At 39.1% G+C, this 21,081-nt stretch overlaps 1 protein-coding gene across 1 annotated transcript; it reads left to right on the top strand.

The window, feature by feature from the left end:
• Positions 1-1,438: 1,438 nt before the first annotated feature.
• LOC141744733 (disintegrin and metalloproteinase domain-containing protein 9-like) lies at positions 1,439-20,778 on the top strand. Its single transcript, XM_074591336.1, has 22 exons — positions 1,439-1,508; positions 4,262-4,359; positions 5,536-5,612; positions 6,257-6,335; positions 7,293-7,369; positions 9,039-9,258; positions 9,770-9,835; positions 9,918-9,989; positions 10,639-10,811; positions 11,307-11,391; positions 12,431-12,552; positions 13,444-13,615; positions 14,574-14,663; positions 15,179-15,374; positions 15,494-15,599; positions 15,828-16,002; positions 16,419-16,499; positions 17,127-17,232; positions 18,260-18,392; positions 18,832-18,895; positions 19,390-19,442; positions 19,770-20,778. Exons 1-22 carry the CDS (start codon positions 1,439-1,441, stop codon positions 19,846-19,848), a joined length of 2,394 nt encoding a protein of 797 aa, XP_074447437.1. The 3' UTR covers positions 19,849-20,778.
• The last annotated feature ends 303 nt before the right edge of the window (positions 20,779-21,081 follow it).

Genomic DNA, 21,081 nt, shown 5'->3' on the forward strand with positions numbered 1-21,081 from the left:
CAGTGCTTGATAACCATTTTGGTGAATAAATTTTTCCCTAATATCCAATCTAAATCTCCCTTGGCACAACTGGAAGACATTTCCTCTTGTCCCATTGCCTGTTCCTTGGGAGACGAGACTGACCCCCCCTGGCTACCCCCTCCTTTCAGGGAGCTGTAGAGAGCGAGAAGGTCTCCCCTCAGCCCCCGTTTCTCCAGGCTGAACACCCCCAGCTCCCTCAGCCGCTCCTCACAAGACTTGTGCTCCGGACCCCTCGCCAGCTCCGTTGCCCTTCTCTGGACACGCTCCAGAATCCAGAGTTGCATGCTAATCGCGTACCACTTAGGAAGGTGAGAGACTATAAATAAAAGATGGGGTTCATTTAATTTTCAGTAGGATCCCAGCTTCTGGAGTCGGGGAAAGCTGCTCCTGATGCTGCGGCACCGGCGTAAACCCAGGGAACGCGGATATCGAGTTCTTCTACTTGGTGCTCAGCTAAGGAACATTAATTAGGTCTGTGAAAGTAGGAAGATGGACTTGAAAAGGCTCTGTACAAGATAATATTACAAATGCACTTTTTAATATTACAAATGCTTTTTTTCACTTAAGCCGTTATGTGATTTACTAGCAATGGAAAAATGGATTTTCTCTGTTTTACTTACTGAATTAATTAAAATTAATTAATGTAAATGTTTTAGCATAAAAAATGTGTTGTATCAGTGTCCTTTTTGAGTTTCTAAATGTGCTTGATGCTTCTGAAATGCATTGCAAATTCATCCAGTTTTAGAAACCTTTATTTTCTGCTTTTGGTGACAATGTGGTCGCATGATGCCTCGGGAAATTATTGTCATCCAGGAAGAGCGATGAGCTGCACAAAATTACGGACTTTTGGTGAGGAGAATTATCTTTACCATAGAAGGGACTGGGTAAAATCCATGTTTGGGGGATTTCCGTGTGTTCATACACATTTTTGATGTTTTTAAAGTAATGGTGAAAAAATGGAAAACTAAGAACAAGCTGAAATTTTGGAGGGTAAACTGGTTTATAGTGGAGTTTTTTACTGAGCTGACAATAGCCAGCATAAACATTCTAAACATTGTACGCGTTGGTAGCGATATTTTATGTTTCTTATCTCACATGATCTCACTGTGGTACCAAAGTCCTTTAGAATAAACCAGCTTGACCCTGGCACGGGTTGGTGCACTTTCTCCAATCAGCATTTGAGAATGTGCTGCTTTTTATTTGCGTTAAGCTGTCTAACCAGTTTTTTTGCAAGCCTAATGGATTAAATTTTACTTCCCGTTTCCTTAGCGGAGATGAAGTATCGGAGTGCTTTTTCTGTTGTTTTCCTTTGGGGCAGACGGTTCTCGTTCTTCTAGTTCTCCTGCATAGTGCAGCTAACAGCCAGGTACACAGTGTCTGCTCAGATACTGCAGCAGTTTCTCCAAGAAATCTAGTCATGTTAAAACACAACCTATTTTTCTTCACTTTTGGACTAACTTTAACTGGAAAGCCTTTTTGGATAAAAGGTAAGCTTTCAGTTTTTATTCCGTATTCAGAAAGTTTCTCCAAGTCTTCTTGTACTCTCTGGTCCTGATCGTAACGATGCACACCTTTCAAACAGAGTCACCTCTCTCCCCAGATATTAGGCTATTAGCCGACGTGCTAATTGAGAAAATCTTGTTCAAGAAAAAAAGCGTCTGGAAAAGATTACAGGTTGAAGCTTTTTATAGTTTAGCTCTTTGTAGCTTTTTTTTCTCCAGGAGGCAGCAGGTATGTAAATACATCATCTTCTGTACAGGACACTGCTTGTGACAACTGCAGTTACTGTCACTCTCATCAATCTTCAGTAACGTGAGGGAAATTCCTGCAGTTTTGTTTTAGTTCTTCATTAACTCATTTCCATTTATGATTCGGCTTCAGATTTTAGATTTAGATGTAACACCTGAAATTTTTCTTAGAAAGTGACATTTTTATGACGTGCATTAAAGATGGTTTCCTGCTTTCAGGTGTCTAAATTCTTAGAACTGCATTTCCACTGTTAGTTCAACACTTAGCTCATGAAACAGAATGGATTTTGTGATTTAGATAATAGAATTATTGGCAATTAAGAGTAAAGTCAGAAGTAGATATTGAGTGCCGATATTCTTTGCTGACCTGCTTGCTAATAGCAACTTCCACATTTTGATTGCAATGGCAGTCTTTAATGTTAAACATATGCTACCTGCACCTAGCTTTTAAAAATCCTGATGTTATCTAATAGGTAGAGATCATCATTACACTGACGAATCCTCCTCCTCGCTTTGAATGGGTGATTCCGTGGCATCTTTCCCATTCCAAATTCCTTTCACAGGAATGTGGGAGGCTGAGGGTGACGTTGTACTACTATAAATGAGAATAAATCTCTTTGTTTCCTTATGAAATAACAATTTAAGAAGGAAGAAACCACTTTCATAGTTAAAACTCATGTTATTGTCGATTCTGTAACCTGTTTAAAAGCATTGTTTGTGTCTCTGTTGACCCAAGTGAATACTGCAACCAAACTGATGGGCAGACAAGACAAAGGAAGTTGAATTCAAGTTCAGCCAATTTAAAAAAAAAATCACTGGAGATTGTTTTTGGTTTCATAAAACTGTTTGCCTGAAACCAGATACTCAACAGACTTCTTATCTTTAGCGTCCTACATTAGCATTATATTCTGGAGATTATTCTGATATATTGTAAAAGGCTACAAAACTTTTGCGAAGGTCTGACTGTTGCTGGAGCAAACAAAATGCAGCGTTAGGCAACGGCAGGAGGCAGCCGGTGAACCAAGATTACGCATGCAGCAGGTGGCAGAATTATATCCAGAGGATACAATTGTATGCATTCCGCATTCAGGGCAATTGGTAAAGGAGGAGGAGTAAAGGGATTTAAAAGGAAGGAGAGGGCTGAAGGGGGAGTTGATTTAATCAAGGAAAGGACAGAAGGAAGTGGAGACACGAGCAAGAGGGAAAAGATGAGCAAGCGCAGGACCTAACAGTACTAGCAGACAATACCACAGCAAATGGCTCTGTAACCAGTAAAAAACATTCCCCAGTGTATCAAGGGACAGAATTTATTCTTCTGGAGATACAATATTCTCCAGTTCTCTATCTAGCAAGTTCTGGAACATCCTGCCAAAGTGGGATCCACCATTCCAAATAATTGAACTACACATCCATCAGCCACTCCTAGAGAGCCCTGCTGTAGATTTACAGGTCTGTACAGCCTTCCTGGCACTGAGGAGGTGATTTCACAAAGCTTGAAGGAACTTAATCCTATTTGAGATGTTAGCATCTCTTGCACCGTTGATTTTAACTGTCCAGCTACTCCAAAAATTACTGTGAGAGGACAGATGGGTGGACAGAGAATGTAGCTGCATAGATGCTCTCTGGTATATCAGGTTAAAAGTGTAGGTCATGAAAGAAAAAATGTTTCAAAAATGATACACAAAGTTAATAATCCAGAATATGCGAGAATTAAGATTGTGTTTAGATCATTTGATAGTTTTTCTTTCTGTGCTCCAGAAAACCCGAGTGTTAATCTGAAGTTACTTTTTTTTTTAAATCAGTTTGACCATTCCTAAACTATTTCTTCATCGCTATCAAAGTATGCAGTGAATACAGAAAGGGATTTTTAAAAATCTTTTTCTTGCTCTTGGGATTCTCTATTATGTTATTGTCATATTGGTTGAGAGATTTTTTTTTTCATCAATAATTAATTTGGTTTGATATTGTCTATTTGAAGGAATGAGAAAAAATTGAGCTATTATCCCAGTTTATAAGTCAGTAGGTAAGACCAAGAGTTAAAGCCAAGATTGCCAGCCAGTTTTGGACACCCTGTTTAAGAAAACTTTTCCCTGAATTTGCAGTTTTTAGCAGTTTATATCAGTTGTGTTTGGGGTTGTGTAGTCATTAACCTTGAATACAGTCAAAACAGGATTTCTGCATGTTAAAAATATACCTGTATGTTGAAAATAAATGTATGAGGCCACATATGTGTGGTTTAAACACTCAGAAATTAAGACGTAAGTTGGCCATTAATGAAAATGTTGATTTCTGTCACTTTTCCTAGCATAATCCAAGAGCTCTGGCAGAAACAGACCAAACTGAGCGTGGGCAGTTGGGCCACGTACTGTCTGAAATTATTCTCTTTCCATTTATGGCTGGATCACCGACCTTTCGGCAATCACCACTGTGCAGACGCCAACGTAATGTCTTACTTATCCTGATTCTTTAGAAATTTCAAACTTTATTTTTAGGTGTATCTTCTGAACAGACATCCAGACTTTCTACGTTAGAAATAATTATTCCTCGAAGTCTGACAGGCAGAGAGAAACATCACCCATTCTTTCATGAGGTTTGTTATTCTATCTGATTTTTTCTTCTGGTGTTGCTGTTTTTCACAATACTGTCCTACATTACACACACACAATGTATGGTATATATGGATTATTTCTGTCATGAAAAGTGCGCCACACTATCTCTTTAGATTCTAAGTGTTTTCAACTAGTTTTGAGTAAATTTGTTGCCACAAAAGTCTGTGATTTCACTCTAAGTTAACTCCTTTCAAACTTCTAGTCCTGTTAACAGCCTTGTAAGACAGAAGTGGGAAGGAACGTGAAGATTTCCATTTCCTCCAAGTCAGATCTGATGTTGAACTCCAACTTGAACTAATGTCCATGCTGTATATGTTCTTTTTCTCATTGTACCTGGTCTTTGGACAACCAGAGGATTTCAACCATGTAGCACCTAGAGGGCTGATGCTCACTTTGTAGAAATGGTGCCACAGAGTCACACAGGTTAAATGAATGAGTTAAAAGAGAAAGATCCATGCCTTAATTCTTCAGTCCTGAGGTAACTTAGCTTTGTTCCAGATAACCGAGTTAATTACTGAAGTAACTGTTACTGAAATAGCATTAGTCATCTTTGTGCAAACTGATTAAGGAAGGAAGAATCTGTGAGTTGTTCATCCGTCTGCCGATAATTTACATAAGGAGTGTCACAAACATGATGTGATAGTTGGGCATACATGGGCTGTGCCCTTCTTGGGCAACTGAGTTTGGCCACCTTCATCCAAGCAATATCTGCCTCCTCTCCACTAGCCTCCATCTCTTCCTCAGCCTATAGAACTACAGCATGCTCGTCGAGGTTTAGCTTTACTAACGCTTCTTTTTTTGTTCTTTTAATACCACAGATTTTACGTTTTCATTTCTCTGGAGGCTTTATATCTTCTACATTCCCTCCACAAATCTGTAATGGCAGACATATTGAATTTCTTGTGTACTTTGTGTACTTTTTCATTCTGTCTTCTACATGAAAATTTTTACTTAGTAGAATTTAAACTTTCCATAGGAAGGGATATAGTGTGCGCCGCTGAGAGTTTGAAAGGCACAAGGGCTAGGAATGTGGTTTTGTAAATCTGGTATTTAAGACGTATATAGTAGTTGGACTTCTCTTGTCAAAGAAAACATGAAACTGGCACAACCAAGTACAAAATCACCTAATTAAGTGATATCTTTTACTCTGTTTTCAGGAGCATTCACATGACAACCTTTCTTACTCAATTAAAACCAGAAACGGAACATACCTCCTAAAACTGAAGAAAAATAAGTATGTGATAGAGTGTTTTAAGAAATCATTCCATCTTGGGATTTAGTTGCATATAGCATGCAGACTATAAAATACAGACAGGTATTTTTATACTGACAAAAATTCAGAAGAAACCATTTAAATGGCAGATGGCAGTAATTACAAAATGACTCTGTTAAATAGTGTCTGTTACAGTAGTAGCTTGCAAATAGAAGGGAATAATATTTTTTCTAGTTGTGCAGAAACTTTTTTTTATTTTATTAGCACTACTCAATAGTAGATTTCAGAAAATCCTTATGGAAAATTAGAATTCAGCTCAATGTTAGCTTTTTAGTAGCAAGTAGGGGAGGGTTGTTAGCTGTGTTATACTTGAAGAAATTTGTCTATTACTGTTGTTCCTCATTCCTGAGCCTGTAATAGTCCAGGCCCTGATATAAGATAGACTGCTTACGTCCTACTCTATGGATATTTTAGTTAAAATATTTCAAAATAAGTTATTTTCCAAATATCGCATCTCATTTTTGAGGTATTTTGTTTCCTATCCGTAGTTTTTAATAATAATTTAGGATGAGCGTGCTGCTAACAGAATGTAGCACTTACTAGGATTCTTCACTTCTTTCTTGCTTTATAGACTTAAAAGAGCAGTAGTTTATTTTTGTTTCCAGAAAGCTTGTTAGCGAAGACTTTGTGCTATATACATATGGGGAAAATGGGAAACTGGAGGCAACACAATCAAAAAACAAGGTATTGTACATAATAAAATTCCCCTTTCGTATAAGAGTTTCCTCAAACCAGGGAAGCCAAGCTTTATAAATTGAAGCCATACTAACAATTTGATAGAACTGAGGATGACAAGGATGTGTATTCATCTAAATATGTTTTCAAAGCAAAAGTGAATGCACAACCATTAATTCTGAGTGTCTTATCTCTACAATAGGACAGTGAAAATTGGTTACATTTTTGGCAGTGGAGGAGAAAATGCAAGTGATGCACATAAAGTATCTACAGAAAAAAGCGTTTGCTGGGAAAGAGGCTTTTGTGAATTTTCACATTTGTAGCGTTTCTGTTTAACTGTCACCACAAAACATAAGGTTCTATGTCTGCTGTGGGAGCGGGCTGTTTATGGTGATACAGCACCACTGTCTTCCAAGGTGCAAAAGGAGATGCCAGGAGATTATGCCAAGGCTGAATTTGAGCTACCTGATTAGGTCACCTTTGCATATTATGCAATTAAATGTACAGTGGCAGCATCAAAGCTCTATAGTTTTTAAGTCCTGTATCAAATAAGACTTATAAATACTTTTGAATTTAGTTTCAACTTTCAATCGCGTGTGAGCTCAGTGAGACTTAATTGGGTGCTTTGTGCATGGGAGATCTTCTCACATCAGCCTTTGAGAGGAGTCTGTTTAGGAACAGGAGGAGCAATGTAGATTACAAGATTTTGCTACAAGATGATGATGGGTTAAGCTAAAAAGCTCATTGTTTTCTAGAACCAAGAGACCAAATGCTTTTGTAAGTACTCATGTCAAGTAATAATCTACTCCAAGAAGATTGAGATTCCTTTCAGCATAGGGAACTCTATACATTTGTAACAGGCAGCCTTAATGCCATGCAAATAAAAAGGTTAGTTAGAAAATAAGTTTGCATTTGAAGGCAACAATCTTATTTTGTCATTAATTATGTGGTTTTGTTGCATTTCAGACGCACTGTTATTATTATGGCACTGTTGAAGGAATTGCTGACTCGATGCTTGCTCTTAGCACGTGCGATGGCCTTAGGTATTACCTCTTGCTCTTTACTTCATTGTGCGGTACCAAAGTAAAACAGTAAAAAATCCAGTTGCTATTCATCATACAGCTGGGGAGAAAACACCATCCTATCTTGTGGGTTATTTTTTTATATTTCGCCTTTTGATGAAGCTGAAACTCATTAGAGGTTTTATATCTTCCCTCAACTACCACTTTTTTCCCTTTTCCCAAAATTCCTTTACAGAAAAAGACAACGTGAGAGACAGCATAATCAAATATAGGCAGAACATGGGCATGAACTGAGGCCTCTGTAACTAGACGCGAATTTCTTGACCAGAGGTGCCTCTGTAGAAGAAACACACTATCTGATTAAGCTTTTGCTGAACTTCACACATTCCTGTGAACAATTCTGTCTTACGGATGGGCACGTTTCAAAAGAAAAAACATTTCTGTGGAAAAAAGTTTTGACCAAATTTGAAAAGGTTTTTTTTTTGTATTTCAAATACAAGAAAATTACATTTATTTGAGAAACATAAGAGGGCCAGATTAATGCATAAAAGAAGGTGGTGTTCTCCCCGCAGAATCAGTGCATGTGAGTTGTCAAAATGAGATGGCATGCACAGCAAATTGTGCAGATATTCAGAATGTGCTCAGAGCATGTCCGTGCTCCCCTGTGTTCACTGAGCTTGGCTCTTCAGCTGGACTTTGGATATACTTGTCGGTTGTAGTAGCCTTGTTCAGTTTGATGTTTTTTTTCACAAGCAGGGAGAGGCAAATGGGATGAAGTTCACCCGCATAGCTTTCATGTATTGTATCATGGCAGGGGGTTGGAACTAGATGATCTTTAAGGTCCCTTCTAACCCAAACCATTCTATGATTCTATGGTGAGATGCAACTCACAATAAATAATGACATTTCCTGGCATTCCTTTAAGTGAAGAATAAAATGGTCAACATACTGGTATTTCAGGTAACGCTGGATCGCACTAAGCACAACAGATATTTCATTTTGGTTGTTCCGCAAACTTACCCGGACTCAAACCCTTTGGCTACCTTGTACTCACATTTTTGAGGATCTTCTTTCACAAGATATTAACTAGACAATTCTTGTTCTAAATATAGTTTTGAGATTCTGGAGAACAAGATAACAGCTTCTGAAAGATTCTGGGACAGCAAATGGGCATGTAGCAGCTGTTTCTGAGCCATGGACAAATGCAAAATCTTTACAGTTAGCTGCACTCAGCAGTGCAATACTGCCGTTGCCCTCGTAAACACCCAGGTGATTGCTTTTAGCCTCTCTTTCTGTCTTAGAAGATATCTTTTTCTAAAATGCTAGATTACTTTAGCTGCATGGGGCAAGGACTGAGACTAGAGATAAGGACTAAAAGTGACCCTTTGCATCAGCTCTACCCACAGTCCAGACCCATTTTGTAACAATTTGGCTTTCCCGATAACTGATTCAAGGAGCCCACACTTGTGTGTGATTGACTACTTTAAATTAAAGTTCTGTTTTGTCTTTTGAGATCCTGTTGGGCATTTGAACTTACCCCCTATATTAAGATAATTTAGGATCATAATTTATTTCAATGTAGTGGTATGAAGTGTTCTAGTTTTTACGTATCCAGCTGTCATTCACTCATCTAGTCACAATCACGAGGAAAAAACTGTGGAATAATTTTTCATTCTTTTATGATTATTAGAGGAATTCTCTACATTGGTGGCAAATGGTATGGAATGGAGCCGCTCAACTCATCCAGGACATTTGAACACGTGTTCTACCAGTTAGAAGATATGCAGGGTATCCCCTTCCGTTGTGGTGTGCTGAATGGCAGCCTTCATCACGAGAAGATGTTTGTGAAGCAGTCTGTGAAATATGAGTTTTTATCAAACAGTACCTCTAGCAGGGAAAAGCTTTTGAGGGTAAATACCTTTCTGTTTCTCTCTTGAGTCCAAGCCTTCTCGTCAGCCTGTTCCAGCAGCTAAGGGTCTCCAGAGCTGTTGCTTTGGCACGGTATCATTCCAGGGCGGTTTGGCCTGGCAAGTCACTTCCTTGTTGCCTTCATTTTTCATGGCCCCCGAACTGGTGAGATTACAGCTAAGGAAACCCTGAAACAGAGGAACAGCACAATGGGAATTTAACATAGCTTGAAGCAATCCTTTAGTGGAAGAGCAGAGCTCTGCCCAAGACAGTTGTGGGTATGATGTGAAAGGCATGAAGCTGCCATTCAGCTCATGCATCCCAGAGCCTGAGCAGAAGTGAATTACTGACATACACGTATTTATCTGGAAATCTAAGGCAAATTGATAGGCCACATTAAAAAATACTTAATTGCTTTATAAATCCATGAAATGAAAATCATAAGAAAGATAATTTAAGAAACCTTGAACTCATTAGTCATTATATTAACTTACTGTGTTCTCTGATTTGCAGAAGAAGCGAGCTGTCCTGCCACAGAAAAGCTATGTGGAATTATTTGTGGTTGTGGATAACAACAGGGTAATGATTGCATCCAATGCTACATACATTTTATTAAACCATTACAATCTTTTCTCTGATATTTTCATATGATATTTTACAGTTTTTGATGAAGGAATCTGATCCTGCTGCGGTGCAAAAGGAAACAGTTGAGCTGATAAATTATGTTGATGGGGTAGGTCAGACAAGTTGCTGAGATTCAGTAGTTTTCTATTTTATCGTAGTTTTCTGTTTTATCGTAGTTTTCAAAAGAACAGCGAATGCAGTAAATCTGAATAATTATGTTTTCAAAGTATATTTGGAAGTTATACAGCAATCTGTAACACATTTAAGGCACCTCATGAATCTATGCACAAGTCTTATAGAGGTGTAGACAGAGGGAGAGATGCAAGATGTTTTTAAAGCACTACTCTGTGCTCCCAGATTTTGGCTGCTCCAGGAACGTGAGGTATCCAGTAGGTTTTACATTTCCAGGAGGAGTATTTCCTGGATGTATGTAGTTCTTTTTTATTAAGCAAACTGTCAGCGCTGTGAACAATTCCATAAGCTCTCTGATCATCTGTTCTCAATTTCTCCTCAAGACAATTAGCTAAGGAAATGAATGAACGTGGTCTTTCCAACTTCTCCAACTGAAAGATTGGTTTAGGTACCTTCATGAAGTAGATTGCCTTCAGTCATGTATTCTTTCCTCACATCAAACTGTTAATTATTCAAAGAAACTAAAGTTATATTCAGCTTAATGTTTACAGTAGTAGTGATGTAATCTTTCATAATTCAGTTGAAACAGACCGATGGACAGTAATTATCATTATATTTTTTTTCAGATGTATAGAGCATTAAACATCCAGATTGTTTTAGTTGGATTAGAGATCTGGACGGATACAAACCGCATATCTGTAATGGATGGTTCAGCTGGAGATGTACTGGGTAGATTTGTTTCTTGGAGACAGAAAAATCTTCTTAAACGATCCCGCAATGATGTTAGCCATCTCATAATGTAAGCGTTCGTTCAGTGGAAAAACTCGCCATGCCACAGCGTTGTTAATGCATATGATTTGGGGTTTGTGTATGAATGAATATATAACTAGAGTAAAATTCACTCAATTTCCAAAATGTTTTAACTTGGAAAAATGTCAAGAAAGCGTACTGAATTCTTTATAGATCATCAACTCCAGGTGGCTCTGCTTGAGTAGGGGGGTTGGTCCAGATGACCTCCAGAGGTCCCTTCCAGCCTCAACCAGTCTGTGATTCCGTGAACTCAGAAGCACTGACATAGCAGATTTAGGTCATTGGTCATTATTTTCAAGCTCTTTTATTCAGATTTCATTATTTATTACAGTGAAACCCTGACAGGACGATAAATTTCTTCTTCACTTCAAGAGACCAACTCTTGTCTTGGAGTATTTGTTTCAGACTCATCAGTGTCTTTTAGTAGAAATCATGAACTTTCAGCCCCTCTTTCACCACCACCTTCAAACTGCTTTTGTTGCAGAGGGAGAAGCTCTTATGGTGGATCCATCGGAATGGCTTTTGTAGGTACCGTCTGCTCACAAGTCCAGGGAGGATCAATCAGCACTGTAAGTACATAATGGTGGAAGAAACTAGCACTTTAGGAGCTGCTAAACTATCGTAGATAGCTGCTAGTGAGGCCAAGAGGCACCTGAACCATTGGAAGCTTTCCCCTGTGCATTTACACAACCCATTACAGAGTTGTAGCTACTCCTATTGCCAGACATTGCTTCCACAGAGGTACCTTCCAGAACATCCGAAATAAATAATGTGCAATTTGTTGACCTGTTTGCTCGAGTCACTCAGGTCTTGGAGTCGTACTGTTTTCCATGGGATTTCTGATGTAAAGACTTGCACACTTTTTTATACCTATATTAAAAATAAATTTTAAAAAGGCTTTTTTTCCAATTTCTCTCTTCATCTTGTTCCAGTCCGTTTGGCTGATTTAGTCCTGAAATAATTTTTTATCCCCTTTTAGTAATTCAGCTAGTTCAAGGTTGTATAAGAAAAGCCCATTCTTGTACCGTTAAGGTTCATACTCACAGTGGTTTTGGGATGGGAATGCAGCTACAAAATAGTGTGTATTTTTTGATTGTTTACATGGATGGACAGTGAACATAATGCACTCTATTCGAAAGTGTCTGGAATTCTCCACAATGAGGCTGTAAATGGGCAAGAATTTTAAATTTGGCAAAATTAGCCAGAAACTCGTTTTTTCTCCTTCACCCTTGGGGCAGCACCAGTATCTCCAGACGTTCCTGTCCTTACAGTCTGGGTGCCACAACATCATGGACAATCTTAAGAGGCAGATTCTTTTCTTTAAGTCTTTTTGTCTTTGAAGACTCCATTGAAATCAGTGTCATGACTGATGAACTGTGTTATTATGCAGAATGTGATGCTAATGGACGGAACAGAAAGAGTGGCTGAATCTGGCCTTACTGGAAAAACCGTGACAAATTGTCTGTTCTTGCGGCTTTCACTTGTCAATACAATTTAGTATTCTGTCTTCGTAGCCTCTGAGAGACTTGTGGCTTGAATAAATTAGTACGTAGAAACTTAGTAATGTCTTTAGTTTTATATTTTTTTAACACTGATTCTTTTTATTAGTTGAATCATAACAATGTGTTACGTCACGCTACAGTAGTTGCACATGAACTGGGGCATAATCTCGGAATGAAACATGACGATAAAAGGTGTCCTGCATCCTATATTATGCACAGCACAGATAAGTAAGATTTCCAGTTCTTTTATTTTAATAATTGTTATTTACCTGCAATGACTATGCCTTATAGGCTGTGAAACTCCCATGAATCTTGAAGAACTTTTGTGAATGGGGAGTTGTTTGAAAAACTTAATCACAGAGGTGAATTCACTGACTTAGGTCCTGATGTCATTTTAATTTATTTGAAATACTACCTGTTTTCTGATCCCGTCATTCTTTATTTGTGGCATCCCTAAAAACTTTTTTGGATTTTCTTAATTGTTATTTTTTAATGAGAGAATGTTGCTTTTTTTTGTTTTACCACCCTGAGAATGCTTTACATATATTCACTGGGTTTGTGCAAACATGCCGTCCTTCACACAGATTCTCTTAACAGTTAATTTAAACAAAAACTATCAGTCTAGATTTCTTTCAGATAATTTGTTCTTTGGCTTCCCCTTACAAGAAAAAGATCATATTATTTTATTTATCCACATTTGTATTAATAAATCAGGGCAGTTAAAGACTGGATGAAACTACTATAAGAAGCTGCGTTCCTGAGTTCTTCGGGAGTCCAAGATAAGGCAAATGTCTTTTTGGAAATTATTTTTTAAACAAGCATTTTTAGACCCAGTACAGACAAGGAGTTTCTAAGGCCTGTTTTATATAGGACGCCAGAATGGATAATCTGATGATCTCTTTTCCTTCTGAAAGTGCTTGCATTTTTGTTATATATGGTATTTTTCACTTCTAATACTGTACTCCAATGCAAAATAAAGTAAAAATCAGGTATTTCGTGATCTCCTAATGCTATGAAACACAGTCTTTATTATAGATTGACAATATTTTAAGGGCATGAGTTGTGTTTTTTCCTGTAAGCAAAGTATTTATAATAAAAAAATAATATTATGCTTTCCAGTGGATCCAGGAATTTCAGCACCTGCAGTGCTGATGATTTTGAGAACCTTATTCTAAATGGAGGTGGAAACTGCCTTAGAAATCCCCCCCAGACAAGTAACGTTTACAAGGAACCTGTCTGCGGTAATAATGTGGTCGATAACAATGAAGAATGTGACTGTGGCAAACCGCAGGTAATGAATTAAATTCAACTGGATACTTGTTGTTGTATCGTATCATATCATATATCATATCATATCATATCGTCCTATACTTGTTGTATGGCACTGGCCTTTTTGTATACCTGATTTGCATTAATAATTGAGGAGTTTTCCTTGTAATTTTACATTTTTGCAAGCAATATGAAGATCAATTTTAGAAAAAGCCTAAAATCATAACTTTGATTTTGATGTGAACTCAGTTAAGGGCTACTGGGCTTCACAAAACTTTGAGCCAATGCCTAAGAAAGAAGAGCATTTCAGTGCAGAGTATGTGGAAACACCAGTGTTTTTTGTGCTGGTTTTAGCAAAATGGATATTTCTCTTACATAAAAGAGACTACTCATCTACAGAGCACTTGCAGGTTTCCTAACTATAACTTCACCCACAACAAAGTTACTTTTGTTGGTCGTATTTGCAGTGTCAAAATGTCCCTCAAATAATGGGCTATATTGGCTCATTTCTTAGAAAATAAAGGTGTCTCAAAAAAACCACCAATAAATCGAAAGGCTGTCAGCAAACCCAGGTTCCATCATCACAGGCCGCCTCCTAAGTCATGAAAAGGTACCAACATCTCTCTACATCAGCTGCTAGTGTAGTGGAAAAATAAGATGAGGGGAGGGGTGATAAGAAGTGTTATTTAAAAAACAAAGTCTTCTGCTTCTTTTAGTGTCCTTTTAAAGCGTAAACCTAGCCTATACCCCTGTGCCACAACACATCAAACCAGATGTCTTTCTGATGACTTCTGGTAAAAAAATACAGTCAAGCTGTACGCTGGTTTCTGTGAGAGCAGAAGGTTCTCAACCTCAGAACATGCCAGACAGACGGTGTATTTCAAGTTTGGTTTGTCCGTGCGCTTGGTTTGATGATGTACTTTCCTAGCTATATACCAAAGTAAAAGCGTTGTGTCCCCTTGTCCACGGCTGCTCTTCAGGAATGTACTAACCCTTGCTGTGATGCTGCAACCTGCAAACTCACGCCTGGATCGCAATGCGCTCAAGGACTGTGCTGCAAAAATTGCAAGGTAGGCTGTGCTTTATTAAGCTAAATTGATACGATTTACTAGTATTTCTTAATGTTTGAAAAGAGCTATCATAGTACTCTTGACATGCTTTCAGATTATCAAATTACGTTCACCAGTAGAGAGCATGTAAGCAGAGAATTTGTGTCTAACAACTCTTGGCCAGCAGCTCAGAAATGCAATGTCATCCCTGCGTCACCCCTCGTAGGAGGCCAGAGCAATCAGGGGATGCAGTAGTCGTGATCTCCATTATGCAACACCAGGCTTCCCCAAAGGCTATCACACTTGGCTGCTTTTTAATTTGTGCTTGTGTACGCATTTGTACGATCTACCCAAGTGCTGTGCAGGCTCAGCTCATAAACTTTCCGCCTACACCATATGAAACTGAGGGAAGTTGCGGATATTCCTTAGATACTGATCTGAGAAACTATTTTGTCTTCTTTAAAGTCACAAAAGGTTCCCAGTTGTCATTGTTTCATGTTGCAACTGCCACTGTTCTCTGAACTCTCTGGTTCTAGTTTAAAGTGGCGGGAGCAGAATGCAGACCAAAAATGGATTTCTGTGACCTACCCGAATACTGCAATGGAAGCAACGCCTACTGTCCAGACGACGTTTACATCATGAATGGTTACCCTTGCGACAACATGAAGGCATATTGCTACTATGGAGTATGCCAGAGTTTTGATTCACAATGCGAGTCTATATATGGAAAAGGTATGTTTATAATTTAATGTTAAAAGACTTGTAGTCTCCTAATAGACATTTCAGAATTTTCTTTCTCATATTCTTAAATCACTGTAGTGGCTTACTAAGATTCACTGTTTTTCATACAGGGGCACGAAAAGCACCTGATGTGTGCTTTGAAAAAGCAAATATTAAAGGAGATAGGTTTGGAAACTGTGGGATGAGAGGCGGAGTGTACAAGAAATGTCCTGTTCAGTAAGTCACCAGCAAATAAAAGCTAACCCTAAAACCTTCATTGTAAAAAACAGAAACCTAAAATCTTCAATGTAAAAAATATATTCTGTTACAAACTCTCAGAGCACGATATTTAAAAGAATATTTCCTTGAAATGCAAGCTAAAAAGTTTGGCTGGATGGTGTATTTGCACCGATCCTGGGTTTTTTTCTGCTCACCTTGTCTGTGAGTGTCATTTGTTCAATACAGGCACAGTCTGTGCGGCAAGCTCCAGTGCACATCTGTTAGTCTCCAAAATCTTCCTGCTTGGAGTGTTGTCCATAATGCATCTGGGGTTTTATGCTGGTCTTCTGACTTTGACTTAGGATCAGATGTCCCTGATCCCGCTCAAGTTCATGATGGAACAGCCTGTGGAGAAAAGAAGGTAAGATGAATCACAGCAACATTACAGAATATATTCCACCAACTGAAAAGTTCATACCTTTCAAAAGCATTACATAGTGCTCTCATTTTTATGCCATAATATACTAAAAAATCTGCTTTTTGAGACACACACATAGAAACAATCAGCTCTTCAAAAACTGGGATGCTACAAATCAATGAACTACATTATCAGTAATCCAAATTACTCCATCAAAATGCATCCACAGACTTTAAGAAAATCTGAGACAAATACAGCTATAAAATTGTGACGTACTGAATGTTCTATCAGCCCTTTTTCTTGACACTTAAGTAAAAACTGTAGGCTTGTAAACATATACATTTATAGAGTATATTTATAAAAGGATGGGATTTTTTTTAAAGTTTTTGTGTTTGAAAGACACTAATGACTCTTTCCAGGCCTGTGTCAATTTTGAATGTATTGATGCAAGTCATCTGGGCTACAGCTGTGATGTAAAGCAGAAGTGTAACGATAACGGGGTGAGTAGATGGTGTTTTCATGCCCTGCTTCTCAAAGACAGAGGCAGGTGCAAAATCCCTGCCTAAAAGCAATAACCAGCCAGATGGCTTTGTTTTTTTCTGATCTCTATTAAAAGTTGTCAACTTTTTTATCTGTAATTCATGCTATCGGTATACTGTAAACCTCTTAGCACTAACATTGAAAGCCATTTCTTCTGAATTTCCCTAGGGAATTTTCTAATAGTACTGGGCTGTCGAGTTGCAAAAGGAAAATATTTCTCTAAGGAGGCCAGTCTAGTGATTCCTGATTTATATCTTTCTCTACGAAAAATCAAAATGGAGTCCAAAGGTTGTAAAACTGAGACGTTCTTTGGATTGCAATCTGTTGCAGGGAAATAACAAAGCAAAGGCTAACTTCTATAGAGGATGAACTTCTGGTGTCAGTAGCACTCAGTGTTTTGGGGATGTTATGGAGGGGAAAAGCTTATTCCTGATTAATACTTCATGTATTTCTATGCGATAATATGCAGTACTTCTTGTTTCCATGTGCAATGCTTAATGTGTAATCCAAATACATACCGGAGGTTGAAGTGGCCGCGTCCAGAAAGGCGTTGTTCGTTTGACTAATCCCTGTTGTATCGACTGTAGGTGTGTAACAACAACGGGAACTGCCACTGCGATTCTGGCTGGGCACCACCATTCTGTAACCAGTCGGGCTACGGCGGCAGCGTGGACAGTGGCCCAGCTCACATAGGTAGGACAGTGAAACTGGCCATCTTTTTGCCTCCCATGTCTGATAAAATAATCTACTGATAACAGGGGTTTTTTCAGTCTCTTTTCAACTGGTTTTTTTCCACTGCATGGGACACTTAATCATGGACTGACTTGAAGAACAAACATTATTATCTGATGTGTAAGTTTGCAGACAGCAAGGAAGTTGGTCCAAGGGAGAATTTGGCCTCTATTTTGTCTGAGATAAAAAGCAATACATTGAATTACTGAAATTAAAAGCAATACATAAATTACTGTTACATTTTGAAATAGATATTTACTTAGGTATTTAAAACAGAGTTCTGATAAAATGGGCATCACAGAGGAAGACTACAGCTTGAGAATTAAACCAGCAGCCTTTATATAAGGAATATATAGAATATATTTCCTTTATATAAGGAAAGGGTCTCACAGAAATGAGAGGGGTTAAGGAGGCGCATGCAGCAAGCAGCAGTTGGCTCGTGTAAGGGCCAAGAAATTCTGCAAAGGGAGAATGGAGTAGATTTTGCTGCCCTTCACACTAAAAGACCATGAAAAATATCTTCCCTCTTTGTTTACAAGCAAAGTTCATCCTCCATAGCTTTTTGAGGCAAAAAACCCAATTCATATTTTATCGCATTTTACTCAATTCATATTTTGGGAAAGGGAAAAAAATGTTTTGTATTTATTAATAGTTTAGGAAGGCAAAGAAGATGTGCAGAGCAATTGTGGGTAAGCAAATACAAAATTGTCTGCTTTAGAATTCTTGAAAAAATACATGGACAAGGACCAAGTTTGTATATAATACAACAAGGGGTGGGTAAGGCAGAAAGAACTTTGGATAACGTAAGCCCAAATCCTACTTTTCTGATCACAGCATTTTATAAATTTCAATGGAGTTACTAGTTTTAATCTATAATAATTTGAAATTGTAGTTTTTACAACAGAAAGGTGTTTTAAACAGAAAAAGTGCTGTAATATGAGGTTAAACGAGATTACTGTCTGACATGACTTCAATTCTTTTTCTCTAGATACATCACTTCGGGATGGTCTGCTTATTTTTTTCTTCCTTGTGTTGCCAATAGTAATCGTTACTGTATTAGCAGTAATTAAGCGTGATGCAATAAAAAGAAAATTTTGCAGGAAAAGTAGAAGACAACACAGGTATTTCACTTACTACAAATGCATATTTCAACACTTGAGAGCATGCTCCAGATTAATTTAGCAAGCCAGTTAGATGCTTTATCTATACAAAGAATTCCATATTTCCTAGAAGAAAAATGACTTCCCTGCTAATAGCAGTGGTAGGTGTTTAGTAGCCCGTACCCTGCTATTAGGTAGTTTAATCCAGATGCTCCAGTTGTCAGTTCTCAAGCATTTTTTCCCCCAAATACACTGCACGTTCCTAATTGTTATTGATAATTGTATTGCATGGACACAGGGGCATAGCACATCATTGAAATTATTTGCCAAGGCCAGAAAGGGGTGGAGGCAGAAACAGAATCCAGACCTCTGAACTGTGGCCTCGTCCCTTGGAAAAAACCACATCCCTGAAGGTAGATAAACCATGGGCGTTTGCCTGATGACACGCTTTTTATTTCAGGGATAACAATGTGCAGCAACCAAAGCAAAATAACACTGCGAGTCATAACACAAGAAATAATCAGGTAAGATAGATCCATACTTGCATTATTTCACGTTGAGTAATCCAAACTATACAGTGCCTTTTCTTTTAATACAGCTACTGATGACTTTGGAGCTTTTTCATACATTGAAACCATCTGAAATTTCCAAGTATTTATAACAATTTATAATGTGTTAGACGGGATTTCTCTTTGGGGAAGTAGGAGCCTCGTTGCCTGCCCTGTTGACACAGGCTGTGAGTCGTATGGGATGGAACAGGCTGCTACTTAGCAGAGCATCCAAAAATTGCTCTGAATTCTGCGGCCAAATACCAGAGAAGTTGCTTAGCCCGGCTCTGGATCTAGCGCTGACAAAACAAAATAAAAATTATCAAAACAAAATGTTGCAATAGAATACGAAGAATGTCACAGGAAATGAAAATTAGTTCTAAAATGCCACTAGCTTAATACTGGATAATCAGCCACACTTTGAAATCCGAGTTTTCTGTTAACTCAATTTTCTGCGACATCTTTTCCAGCCTGCCACGTCAAGTCCTGATTTTTTTACCATATCGCATTTCCCCAGTCCAAGGTTTGTAGTGTTTAAAAACTTCTTTACTTCATGTTTGCTACATTTCCATTGCTGTGTCATTGTAAGTGAAGTTCCTAATGCCTCATGTTCTGCTTAGGAGCATTTTTCATGCAGCATCATACGAGATAAAATAAGATTAAATGCTTGAAGGAGAAATGCTGTTTTAGTGCTTGTATAGAAAACAGCATAACGGGACATGTACATGCTATGAGGGCGAGGGAGGGGCAGAGAGTTAAATATATGTATAAATGCTAACAATTGTTTAAAAATGGTAAAGAACCCGTTGTCTCGACTCATGAAATACTTCATGTGTTTTCCACACTTCAGGCCGCCAGTACAAACCCAGTCTCCTGCAGTTCCTTCAGGACCTCAACGGCCCGCAGTGCCCCCTAGACCAGCTGTCTGAAAAGCCTCCTGGGAACCCTCACCCAATTCCGACAAGTAATTGTTCTGAAAAAAATTACAGATTGCAATCCTCCAGTCCTCTCCTTGTGCAGCCAAAATGCCTTCTGAAAGGACATACCTCCAGAAAAGACTTTATGCTAAGAGGCACTGAACACAGATTTTGTAACGTCCCATTATTCTGCTAATTGCTGCTGGCTGTATTTGTGCCTCTTCTACCTCACCTCTTGTTTTTTTTTTTTTTTTTAAATCAGAAGCCTGAAGTTTAACTCTTGTTAGATTAAACCTATAACAACATCAGAGAACAGGACTCTTCTGAAGTGCAGCCTTGCTCGCAGGCCAAAGAGAAGTGAATTCAGTTATTTACAGACATAATTTATTCACCTCTAGCCACACATGGCTCCGAAAATGAGACCGCAGACCAACCTCTTGGGCAGTCTGCAGCCTACCTCCCGGACCATCTCCTTGGTGGTGCACTGCCAGGGACCCTCCGGTGCCCGCTGAGAGCAGCCGTAGCCCACACGCCAGGCTCGCGGGTAGTCCCTGTGCCTCGCTCTGAGCCTTCTCTTCAGTGCAACACTGTCAATGCTGGGACCTTGATCCCACCTCTCATTACCTACTGGCTGCATTACCTTCCTGCTCAGGTAGTTTATAAAAGTAACCTCATACAGGGAAACTAGCAATGGAAATAATCACAGAATCACTGAATGGTTTGGGTTGGAAGGGACCTTAAAGATCACCCAGTTCCACCCCCCTGCCCTGGGCAGGGACACCTCCCACCAGCCCAGGTTGCTCCAAGCCCCGTCGAGCCTGGCCTTGAACCCCTCCAGGGATGGGGCAGCCACAGCTTCTCTGGGCAACCTGGGCCAGGGGCTCACCACCCCCACAGGAAAGAATTTCTTCCTGAATATCCAATCTAAATCTCCCCTCTTCCAGTTTGAAGCCATTACCCCTTGTCCTATCACTACATGCCCTTGTAAAAATCCCCTCTCCAGCTTTCTTGTAGGCCCCCTTCAGATACTGGAAGGCTGCTCTAAGGTCTCCCCAGAGCCTTCTCTTCTCCAGGCTGAACAACCCCAACTCTCTCAGCCTGTCCTCACAGCAGAGGGGCTCCAGCCCTCTCATCATCTTTGTGGCCCTCCTCTGGCTCCAACAGGTCTGTGTCCTGATGTTGGTGCCCCCAGCGCTGGAGGCAGCACCGCAGGGGGGTCTCCCCAGAGCGGAGCAGAGGGGCAGA

This window comes from Larus michahellis, chromosome 6, assembly GCF_964199755.1.
Source record: "Larus michahellis chromosome 6, bLarMic1.1, whole genome shotgun sequence".
Classification (NCBI taxonomy): Eukaryota; Metazoa; Chordata; class Aves; order Charadriiformes; family Laridae; genus Larus; species Larus michahellis.